General features: G+C 46.1%; 1 protein-coding gene across 1 annotated transcript in view; it reads left to right on the top strand.

The window, feature by feature from the left end:
* Positions 1–10,752, top strand: part of whrnb (whirlin b) — a gene marked incomplete at both ends in the record, with an annotated part of 30,670 nt that extends 19,918 nt beyond the window's left edge. Inside the window, 8 exons of the mRNA XM_083673268.1 lie at positions 4,769–4,954; positions 5,415–5,582; positions 6,887–6,961; positions 7,088–7,851; positions 7,915–8,066; positions 8,722–8,894; positions 9,054–9,176; positions 10,558–10,752. Of these exons, the coding sequence (XP_083529394.1) occupies positions 4,769–4,954; positions 5,415–5,582; positions 6,887–6,961; positions 7,088–7,851; positions 7,915–8,066; positions 8,722–8,894; positions 9,054–9,176; positions 10,558–10,752 (1,836 nt within the window). The remainder of the gene's footprint in view (positions 1–4,768; positions 4,955–5,414; positions 5,583–6,886; positions 6,962–7,087; positions 7,852–7,914; positions 8,067–8,721; positions 8,895–9,053; positions 9,177–10,557) is intronic.
* Positions 10,753–12,599: the final 1,847 nt, after the last annotated feature.

The following is a 12,599-nucleotide window of genomic DNA, read 5'->3' as shown; positions in this document are numbered from 1 at the left end:
ATATGAATGCTTAGTATCTATATCAATCAAATTATTCTATAATATTCTGAAAGAAGCAGATAGTTAAAACATGTATGGAGTTGAGGTTCACTAGAATGGAAGAAATAGCTATACTTTATGCTGTAAGGAAATAATTAAATATTTGTCAACACTTACTCAATTGGTATCTTATGTAGAGAGTTGTGTTAACTGTTTTGCACAAAAGTGCTTAACATTTGCATTTTGTGTGGAAGCAATGAGAAAAGACTAACTGAAAATGTGCCCAGGTATGTTATTGCTGTGGGTATGTGAAATTCAGTTACATACAAATGGTTGAAACAGAAAAAACTACTGAACCCTTTGATTCTAATGGCTGTAGAAGTAAAAGGTGTGGTGAAGACTTTTGATCTTGCTCTCTCTAACAAATGTCATATGTCCTGACAGTATCAGAACAAAAAATATAGCGCACGCTTTCTAGGGGGAGGAGGAGAGAGGACACATTAGTCATAAGTTAAAGCTTGTAGGAATGTGACATGTGGTTGGTTTGGAGGGCAAGGAGAAAGGATGGGGCAGGGCACGGAGCAGGAGAGAAATGACAGGACCGGTTAGCAGGTTGGGAGCAGAGAACCTCGCCTCTCTTGTTACTCTCAATTACAAGCAGCATTTGTCAGCTGCAACCGTTGTCTCTCTGCACACACCTCTCCATCTCTATCATCATCTCTATCCAACTCTAGGGACTTGGCTCTCGAACTGAAAACATTTTACGATCAAGGTGACCCAAACAGGATTTACTAGCATTTCAAGACACTTTCAAGTTTATGTGAGCTGCAGTATTCTGCAATGAAATCTGCTAAATGGAAGAATAGTCAGCTGAAATGATGATGTGTCTCGTTTTAAAACTTTAAAACTTAACTTGCCTATATACTGCCGCCGTGATCGGGTTAAGACGGTGGGTCATTGGAAAAATGGGAAGAAAACGTTTCTTTACAAATGGAGACTGTTATGAAATGCTCTCCCGAGTTGTGTCGTCACATCTCTCCCACTGGATGAATACGTTCTCACTTCACCTCACCTCTCCCTCTCTTTCTCTCTCTCTGGTACTGTTCTCTCTCTTTCTCTCTCTCTCTGGGTACTGTTCACTCTCTTTCTCTCTCTCTCTGGGTACTGTTCACTCTCTTTCTCTCTCTCTCTGGGTACTGTTCACTCTCTTTCTCTCTCTCTCTGGGTACTGTTCACTCTCTTTATCTCTCTCTGGTACTGTTCTCTCTCTTTCTCTCTCTCTCTGGGTACTGTTCACTCTCTTTCTCTCTCTCTCTGGGTACTGTTCACTCTCTTTCTCTCTCTCTCTGGGTACTGTTCACTCTCTTTCTCTCTTTCTGGGTACTGTTCTCCTTTGACATTGCAAACCGTAGGAGAGCAACATGCAAATGTGCTTCGAATGCCAACTTGATCCACATCAAAGGCGTTGCTAAAATTAAACAGCTATTCATCAAAAAAAGAGACCCAATTCAATGCCTCCGGCAGTATGCAACTAATGACGTTTGTCATTCGAAATGGGTGGGGAGGGCATGTTGATTTAATGCAGGTAAGACTTTTATTTCATCAACCGTTGGGTAGAAGGAATAAATTAGGGATAGTGAATAAAGGACAGGGTTCGTCACAAACAAAACAGTGACCATCACATGATTTACCGCTCTGATGAATGTCAGAGTGTATTGCAGTAGACAAGTAGGACAGCATACACTGTTCTGTACTTGTGCCATTTTACGGTAACCTAGTTTGTTGTTCTAAACGGCTGCACACTGAACCACAGTATGTTGATTATGAGTCCCCCCCCAGCGGTATTCCAGTGTTGAGTGTCTGCTGTTGTGACGCCACTGTAGAAAGATTGGTGCAGAGGCCATTAGCCCCTCTCTGGCTGCCAGACCTCGTAGTGCATTTGGAGATTAACCTTGAGGAGGAGTCCGCCCTGACATGAGCAACACCCCTCTGAGGGCCCTGAACACTGTAAATCACGCCACACACCTGCATACACACATAGACACACACACACACACACACACACACACACGTACACATGCATGAACATAACACGCACGTCTGCACGTCCCGCACGCATGCACGCACGCACACACGCACACACACACACACACACACACTTACACTTACACTTACACACACACACACACACACACACACACACACACACACACACACACACACTCCACTGGGTCTGGGCATGTTTTTTTTTTTTTTATTGTGATTGAGAGTGTCTGGGCCCTCTGTCATTGAACCTTGCCACTCCCATGGGATCTCTCCCAGAGGCTCCTCAGGAGAGCTGTAGAACACAGGTACAGACTAGGGCAGTTTGTACTTGCAGCACAACAAGGTAACACAGAACAGAGATGAAAGGTTCAGAGCGTACGTGCAGATGCAAAAAATACCAAGTTCATATTCCTCAGCAGGAGAATAGGTGGACGTAATGATGATGATGAAGATGATTATGATTATGATTATGATTATGATGATAACTTTTCTCGTGTTTCTTTTCATATACGGTATCATCAGTAATTATGATGCAAGTCATACAGACCTGGATCAATGGCACTGTCTCTGCCTGTATGTATTGGTTCCATTGCATTTCTCAGCACGTACTGTACTAACTGATAGTGAATGCTAATCGTTGGCATTTTAGAGGTTTAGGGGATGATAATCGAATGAATTTCCCCTGACGGGATTCGGTGCTCACCACTAATTAAGGGCAGCAGCTAACGAAGAACAGTCCGTGCTCCTTCTTCTTTTATTGACGTGGGCTGACCTTGTGTTGCCACGGCGTCCTGCCAAACTGTCAGTCAGTGATTAGAGTGTCCACCCAAGGATGAGGTCATCAGACTGTCCACCTAAGGATGAGGTCATCAGATTGTCCACCTAAGGATGAGGTCATCAGACTGTCCACCTACGGATGAGATAATTAGGGTGTCCACCTTAGGATGAGGTCATCAGATTGTCCACCTAAGCATGAGGTCATCAGATTGTCCACCTAAGGATGAGGTCATCAAAGTGTCCACCTAAGGATGAGGTCATCAGATTGTCCACCTAAGGATGAGGTCATCAGATTGTCCACGTAAGGATGAGATAACTAGGGTGTTCACCTAAGGATGAGGTTATCAAAGTGTCCACCTAAGGATGAGGTCATCAGAATGTCAAGCCAAGGATGATGTCATCAGAGTGGCCTGCAGCTAGAGCCTTTGGATGTGTCCTCAGATAGTCCCTCAGTGTTGCTGGACAAGATATCACATTCCTGTTGTTAAATTAGTTCAGTACATTTTATTCAACTTCACTTCCAATTGAGGGCATAAACCCAGTGTACAATCAAAATGGAAAGTGTGTGTGTGTGTCGCAGAGAGGGAATGTGAAGCAGAGGCGTTTACTGTGAAAAGCATTTCTATGTTAAGTGCCTAACCTTGATCGTGGTTTTTCCCTGTTTGTTCGATTCTTCCATTACCGTGTCTTGCCAGCATAAAGCCAGTCCCATAATTTGCTACGCAGCTCCTCAAGGTCGGATACAATCTGCAAACTCGTATGAAGTATTGATTTTCCAATCCAACAGGCAGAGTGCTTCTCTTGTTCCAGTAAATCCCCCGTTTTCTTGTTCTCCACATTTGCTTCTGGGCTTTCTCTAAGCACTCCAACCTTGAGCTATATATTGTTGCCTTAAGCAGAGAATAGCTTTCTCATTAGGAACTTCGCGGCACTGACATTAGTTTTGTAGTTTTGTGGGCTACAATGATAATGCATACTCCAAAGGCTTTCAAAAGTTACTTTTCTGTAATTCAACAACAAACGTTATTGGCAGTGCATGTGTGCCAAATGGAGATTTTTTTCCTCAGTAAGTTCCCCATTTGATGTATACAAATTTGGTGTTTGTATTCAAATTATGCCCAAGGCTTAGGACCTCGCTGAAAGTCCCAGTCTATTCAACACTGGAAATGTCGGTTGAAGCTCTAGCTGCTTACAAAGATAGCAATGATGGAGTTCTAAGGGCAAAGCAAGCTCTGACTCACAATAATACCGTTGACTTTGAAGTGGTGCTTATTTTTAGAAACGTGATAAACTGTTGATGTCGTATGTGTGGGGGATGAGAGCAGAGAGCACACATCGCCTCAGAACAGTGCAGGCTCGGAGTTTAGTATACACTGTTTTCCTGGGCCTATAGAGAGAGAGAGAGAGAGAGAGAGAGAGAGGGAGAGAGAGAGAAAGAGAGAGAGAGAGAGGTTACTACAGTCATCCTCTCCTCCATTCATCTTTCCGTCTGTGTCTCTGTCCATGTCCAGTAGTCAGTGGCCGGTAAAGCAGTGCGAGCCTGTAGAGAGAGAGAGAGAGAGAGAGAGAGAGAGAGAGAGAGAGAGAGAGAGAGAGGTTACTACAGTCATCCTCTTCTCCCTTTCCCCTATCAGTCTCTCCCCCTGTGACTGTCCATGTAATCCGTGGTGTGTAGAGAGACAGAGAGAGAGAGAGAGAGAGCGAGAGAAACAGTAGGTTACTACAATCATCCTCTCCTCCCTTTCCATCTCTCCCTCTGTGTCTCATCATGTAATCCGTGGTGTGTAGAGAGAGAGGGAGAGAGAGAGAGAGAGAGAGAGAGAGAGAGAGAGAGAGAGAGGTTACTACAGTCATCCTCTCCTCCCTTTCCGTCTCTCCCTCTGTGTTTCTTCTGTCCATGGAATCAGTGGTGTGTAGAGAGAGAGTCACCCTCTCCTCTCCCCCCTGTCTGTCTCTGTCCATGTAGTCGGTGGGGTGTAGAGGAGTGGGGCCACCGGGTACCCAGGTTTCCCTGGAGGAGCAGGCCTTCCTGCTGCTGACTGACCCAGAGAGGCAGACCATGGTCTACTACCTGCAGGAGTACCAGGAGGGACACATCGGGCTGGAGCCGCTGGCCATGGCCCTGTTTGAGCTCTTCAACACCCACGCCAAGGTAAAGACCAGCTAGGGAAGAACACATAGGTGCCTCTCTGTGTCATCGTCTGTGGTCCTCTGTGGCTCAGTTGGTAGCGCATGGCACTAACAACGCTTAGGTTGTGGGTTTGATTCCTGCTGGGACCATATATACTGAAATGTATGCACTCACTGCAATGTAAGTCGCTTTGGATAAAAGCGTCAGCTAAATGGCGTATGTTATATTATTATCTTATGGTTTGGCACAGAGAGGCAAAGCCTAGCCCTACTCCAGGACGACAGAGCGTGTTCAGTGGAAGCTCTCCATTCAAAATGATGTGTAGTCCGCTTTTAGCCTTAATCCAGGTCTGCTCAACTGGCCCCTTCATTTGTGTCCTGTCAGGTTCTCTGTGTGGTTCTTCAACTCAGTTAGTCCATTCTGCTGTGCTGCCCCCCCCCCCCCCCCCTCCACACACACACACACACCCCACCCTCCCCAGCTTTCCCTGCTGTCTGAGGTGCGGAGTCTGGTGGCTCCCCAGGACCTGGAGGTCTTTGACGGGCTGGTGCTGCGCCGCGAGAGGGAGGCTCTGACGGCCTGGCATGGAGGAATAGGACCACTGCATCCACAGAGTCGCTGCATACACGAGCCCTCAGGCAGCCACCAGGTATGAAAAACACTGACAGAATGAGGGCACCTAGTATAGTACAGGTGTGTTCCCATAGGATGGTTATGGATTCTAGGAATATGGAAATCAATGTGTTAACAACAGCAGACAGCTTAAGTAGTACTTAATTTCTCCTGACAAGCCAATCGCAAAGCTGTGAGATAGTAACCATTGTAAAATCCATGTTTGCAGGTTAATCTCCTGTTCATGAAACAGAATTAAGAGTTAAATTAAGAACATCTAGTCTAGGAGAGGAGTGGTCCTGGATTTTCAAAAGAGATAAAGTACTATTTTAGCTAAGAAGCTTTGGGGAAACTGACTCCTGTTCATGTATTTTGTGTGTGTGTGTGTGTGTGTGTGTGTGTGTGTGTGTGTGTGTGTGTGTGTGTGTGTGTGTGTGTGTGTGTGTGTGTGTGTGTGCGTGCGTGCGTGCGTGCGTGCGTGCGTGCGTGCGTGCGTGTGTGTGTGTGTGTGTTGTTTCCAGCAGCTATCTTTTCTCATCTTTTCTGTCATCAGTTTGGGCTTGTGTTGTGGTGCCAGTGTCAAACAGAGCAGTGCCTCCAAATGGGATATCTGCTGAGCTGCAGTGTAGTATTGATGTTTCACCGTGGCCCAGATCACTTAAATGGGACCTCATTCTGCCTTGCGCAGTCATGCTAAGAACCAGTCTATTATCCACTAGTCACGATAAGACCAGCTCTAATAAAAACCGATAAGACTTTTTGCTTTACGCTCCTTAAACAAAGCAGGGATTATGTCATTATGTTCTGGCCAAGATTTGAACCCTTTGTTACCAGAGGTCCGCTTATCATGTCTGAGAGGTGAACCCAAGTATGGTTGTCGTAATGACGTCAAGCACATTCCTATGCAAACAGAAAATACAAGCTTATCTGATCTTATGTCTTTATGTGACAGTTTGTTCATGGGCTGTAGCCCTTGTTGCTGTGGCTGTGGATGAATGGTCCAGCTGATTACCATAGCATACTCCGCTGTGCTTGTCTGATTGCCTGTGTTGAGTCCCTCATTACCGTGGCTGTAAAATTACAGCCCTTGTAAACAAGCAATTGTAGTTAATTGACAGGTCTTTAGTTACGGTTCAGTTGGAGCAAATGGGATGTATCTCAGAGATGTGAGAAAAGTTTCACCTCATCATTTTCTGTTAACAGGTGTATTTGGATTGCATGGCAGTTGATGGACCCATTCATTTAGAATAAGGTTTTTGTTCAACTTAGATCATGATAAGCGACTAAGTCATTCGTGTAAAACACATGATAAACAATGCTGTTTTTTTTTCTCTTTCTAAGAATGAGTGCTCACATGGTAACAACATACAGCAAGACCCACAGGATAGCCTGAATGCTCTTCCTGACGTTGCATTGGTGAGTTTTCCAAATGCTTGTTTCTGTTTGGTTGAAATTGTCACACTGTTGTTGTTCAGGGATAGGATATTAAGCATTATTGCTGATTCTTATCTAAAAACAAAATGTTTGCCTTTTTGCGCCTAGGATGAAGTGTCTTCAGAGTCTCCTCCGTCCTTCAAGCCCCCTCCTCCCCCAATCCAGCCCAGACACCCCAGGGAGAGGGACCAGTCTAAACGCCCCTTGTCCAGGATGTCCCACTCTGGCCTTGTCTTTACTGCCCCCACCAGGCTGCACCAGGAATGCCACCACAAGTCCCTCAAATCCCTCTCTTCCACCTCCAGCCACTACAACACCCCCAAACCGGGCCACCATACTATCCACAACCCAGGCCACCACACCACCCCCAACCCAGCCCAACACACCAACCCCAACCCATCCCACTACACCACCCCCAACCCACCCCACCACCCCACCCCCAACCCATCCCACCACACCACCCCTAACCCATCCCACCACACCACCCCCAACCCATCCCACCACACCACCCCCAACCCATCCCATCACACCACCCCCAACCCTTCCCACCACACCACCCCCAACCCATCCCACCATACCACCCCCAACCCGGCCCACCACACGTCCCTAAACACCGGCCTCCACACCTCCCTCAACTCTCTCCACACCTCCCTCAGCTCTCTCCATCACACCTGCCAAAACTCCCTCCACCTCTCCTCCCCCACCCCTGACCACTACCACCACACCCACCACGGCCGCCCCAGCTCCGGCCGCCATACCTGTCACGGCTCTCTCCAGAACACCGCCTCGCTCTCCGCCATTCCTAACAAGGAGGCTACCATCAAACATACCCCCAGATCCTGCTCCTATGAGCAGCCTGCTACCTCTCCAAGGTCTCCCTCTCCACGTCCCTCTCCTCGTCCTTCTCCACATCCCTCTCCGTGTCCTTCTCCCAGTCCTTCTCCCTCCCCGTGTCCCTCTCTCTCTCTGCCTGCGGCCCCCCCCTGCAGCCCCGACCGGTCTTGTTCTCCCTCCCTCAGTCAGCACTGTGTCATGGCAGATGTCCATAGGCTGAGTGCAGAGGTCAGAGCACAGCCCCAGCAACGAGGTAAGGATGGATGTCCAGTTTAACCCGTAGCTGCCACTGCAACCCGACTACTTCTCATTTGGGTCGCACACAAATACATAGACGAAAACAGAAAGTCTATCACTGAATAAAAACCTCCTTCAAGATATCTTGCTTCTCTGTTGTATTGGAAAGTTGAAATGAAGTCAAAACAGTCACCAGAAAATATGTTTTTTTCAGTTTTTCCCTGTGGCAGTGGTGTATTCTGGGTGCCATCTAATGTGAGTGCTCTTATCACAATAAAAGTCTTGACATCACACGTTGTTAGAAGAATGACAGACAGTCATGCGCAACACACTTTAAAAAAAAAAATACAATACATCACCACCACCACAGGGAAAAACGGATAAAACATCTCTTCTGGTGACTGTTTTTACTTCATTTCAACCTTTCTCAACAAAGAACAACCCAACAGAGAAGTAGGATATCTTATAGAAGGTTTTTATTCAGCGATAGATTTTCTGTTTTTCGTCTATGTATTGGTGTGCAACCCAAACAGGAAGCAGTCGGGTTGCCGTAGCAGCTAGTTGACATGCTCTAGTACCATGATGTGTGTGTGTGTGTGTGTGTGCGCGCGCACGTACGCACATGTGTGTATGATAACCACATATATATAAATCTAATCTCCCATGTCAAGGTGCCACACTGTCTCAACTGTCAGACAGTGGCCAGACCCTGAGTGAGGACAGTGGGGTGGACATCGCCGAGGCAGGAGGGCTCAGCAAGGACGGTAGTCCCAGACCCAGTAAGAACCAGGCTCCACAGGAGTCTCACAGGGCCCAGACACCTGCAGCACAGGCCTCCAGACAGGTGACAACCAGTGGGGACCCTGATCACAACAACAACAAAAACAATGTCTTATCTTATCTTGTGCCTTATACAAATTCATTGTGTGTCAAGCTTTGAAAATGTGTTTTGTGTTGAGTTTAAGTTCTTATCTCAACTATCTGTATTCATTGTACTCTGCAGCCGGGGTCCCCAGTGCCCACCGCCACCCTGGTGCGTGTGGTCAAGAATGCCAACACCCTGGGCATCGCTATAGAGGGAGGGGCGAACACTCGGCAGCCCCTACCACGTATCGTCACCATACAGGTGAGACGGGCAGAGGCCACCGCTTCATCACCTGATCACAGCATTGTGGACAACTAGACATATTGTAACGTGAGGTCAAGACTACCTGGTACACTATCATTGTCCTATCTCCTTTAAACGTGACCTTCCCTGTTGATGCAGAATATCTTATGTTCGCATTGATGTACATAGTCTTAAAGCACTCTTGTGGATCTGTCATTTTGTTGAAGAAAATCTGATGGGTTTTGGAGAGTGTAAAGAGCCAAATAGCCACATTTCCATGACAATGACTGCCCCGCCAGCCCCTATAAATCTCTGTACAATAGACTCTGGATGGGCTATAGAGTCATTTACAGGCTCATCAAACACAATACTGGTCATAATCAAAGTGACACCAGCAAGACTACAGCATACATTGAGCCAATCATTTCCCCATCATTTAGTGGGACTGATTAAATAACGATTTATTGGTCAGGTCTGAATGGTCACACTGTGCAGAGTCTTATAAGCGTTAGGGAAGGATACTGTATTCATGTTCACAACTAGGGGAATTCTGCTTAGGGAAGGATACTGTATTCATGTTCACAACTAGGGGAATTCTGCTTAGGGAAGGATACTGTATTCATGTTGAGAATAAGGGGATTTCAGTGTAAGCCTTTTACTAATTTGGTGTGTTAGAGCATTGGGTCATTTGGTTTATAACAAGAAGTCGAAGAGGGGGGAGAGGGAGTACAGTTCTCGCGCGTTTTAACGTTACAGCCGAAGTCTTTGCCACTATGAGAGTACTGTATGTAAGGCTACAGGCCACAAGGTTAAACTATATCACTTAGTTTCAAGGAGTCCAATTTGTACGCCGGAATGCCTTCCCCCTCAGTCTTCACAAGGGTCGAAGAGGTGGCGTTGATCAGAGCAAGTGTCAAGTGGAGCAGGCCTCCAGCTGCTTGGCCTGTTCTGTTCACCAGCTGTTTTTTCCCTGGCTGAGCATCCTGCCTGCCTGCCTGCCTGCCTGCCTGCCTGCCTGCCTGGGTATCAGCCGTGCCCTTCTCCCCCTAGCCTAATGTCTCCTTTCCTCCTGTTTATCGCGCCTGATGGAAGGCCATATGATCATTCAATAGAACCTGCCAAATCAAAGCGTTGCTCTCTCCTTATCTTTTGATAAATCATGCCCATCCCTGTCTTTGTCTCTCACATATCCTTTACTGTCATTCAAACTCCCGTCTATCTTTCCCTCCGGTGTGAATTTATCTAATCACTATTCTACACCCTTCTCACCCTCCCTCTCCCCCTCTCTCTTTCTCTCTCTCTCTCTTTATGTCTCTGTCTCTCTTTCTTTCTCTCTCTCTCTTTCTCTCTCTCTCTGTATGTCTCTGTCTGTCTTTCTTTCTCTCTCTCTCTCTTATAGAAAGGGGGCTCAGCACACAACTGCGGTCAGCTGAGGGTGGGCCAGGTGATCCTGGAGGTGAACGGGATTTCCCTGAGGGGCCGTGAGCACAGGGACGCCGCACGTATCATCGCAGAGGCCTTCAAGACCAAAGAGAGGGACCACATTGACTTCCTGGTGGCCGATTTCAACGGCGACCTCCTGCAAGGCCTTTAGCAGGACTTTGCACTTTAGAGGGGCTTGGCTGGAGAGAAATGGAGGGAGAGGTTGAGAATGGAGGGAGAGGTTGAGAGTGTTGCACATGGGAACCAAATAGTTATCTGAATCTCTTTCCCCGTCCTCCCTCCCCTAGTTGTTCTCAGATCCATCCTTCTATCCCCATTTATTTTGGCTTCAGGAGTATGGCCATGTCCGATATTCTGCCTTAAGAAGTGCCCACCAATAGAACGTAATTGCATTGAACTAAAGTCTTGGGTATAGCCTAACTCAACGAAATAAATAAATGCAGTGATTTAGGATGTCATTGCCGTTAACTGTGTTTTTCTGTCGGCCCAACTGTCTCCCTTTATAGGTTTGCCATTTGTAGCAGCTCTCTCCTGGAAAGGGGTTCGACCAAGATGGTGCTTTGAAAATAGGTGTATCTAATCACACTCAAACTATACCTTTACGTCATCTCTCAAACACTTTTTTGCATAATGTTTTATGAGCACGATCACTCATACTTGTATATTGAACATTGTACAGTATATAGCCTGAAACCACCCACGAGATTGGAGATTGCTATTTCTAATGTTGGGGAATCTATATGAGAGGACACTATTTTTAAATGGGATTGTATAATTTCACTTGCATCACTTTCACTGATTCTTTATAGTCACACTTTTCCAACTGCTATTATTTCGTTTTTTGCTCTTGTTAGAAAGCAGAGCGTTTGTCAGATATGTGCCATATAGGAGACGTCCATATCCATCCACCCACTGTACAGCACATAGAAGATCAACTCAAACACCCTGCTGAGAATGAACACATTCATGGGTACTTCATCGGATCCGAGAGCTTAATTAGGGATGGGAATGAGGTGTCAGCGCCAGCTTGAGAGAGAGAGGGAGACATTAGTCACTGGGCTGCTAATGCATTGTTATAGTATAGAGAGAAAACATATCAATTATAGGTAACCCACTAAAAGTGTGTGTGTGTGGGGGGGGGGGGGGGGCGGAGGATATGCAGAGGTAACTGTAATGCAATGTAATACAGTGTGTGTGTGTGTGTGTGTGTGTGTGTGTGTGTGTGTGTGTGTGTGTGTGTGTGTGTGTGTGTGTGTGTATTACAGCGGATTCAAAGGCTTATTTAAGTGTTTTGGTACGGTATGATCTCCCTGCGTAGTGGGAAAGGGTTAAAGTGAGGATTAAAGACGCATGTCTACATTTAGCCAGTGAAAGTGATGAGGTCGCCATGGGGACAACGGAGATGTCTGAACGACTGGAATGCTTCCCGGCCAATCACAATGCCTGATTTGATCAACCCATTGTATAAAATATAAGAACTCATACATTGATTAATAAATGTAAATGAATTATGACTGAGGTTTACAGAATAATGGTATTTTTGAATATTATAAAAGAAAATGAGACCCATTGCTTATGGTATGAATGCAAACAGTCCAAATATGATACGTATACCTTGCCCGTGTATAGTATTCTGCACTGTATATTTATAGACATAGATATGTATAGAGAGAAATTGAATAATTGTATCAGTATTACGCAACTACAAAGGAATACGTTCCTCTGTAGCTGGTGGTACAGACTCCTGTCTTCTTCAGATGGCTATTGCAGGGGCAGGTAGCCCCTGGCCACATCACATGTCCTATCCTTGCACCAAAACAATGCCATGATTTGATGATTTGAGACAGAGTACTATGTGAACATTAGTTATGTCTGTGCCATCTGGACTGGTGCCCAACGGTAGACAGGTGTTGTGAAATACTGGGACTGGACACATATTGTAGAGCTACAGCTGTAGCATATCAAGCATAGTAATATTATATAGTGCATCTCTTACTA

Source organism: Argentina silus (assembly GCF_951799395.1).
Source record: "Argentina silus genome assembly, chromosome: 7".
Lineage (NCBI taxonomy): Eukaryota > Metazoa > Chordata > Actinopteri > Argentiniformes > Argentinidae > Argentina > Argentina silus.
Note: the sequence above shows the minus strand (reverse complement) of the source record. Positions and strands in the feature narration are given on the sequence as shown.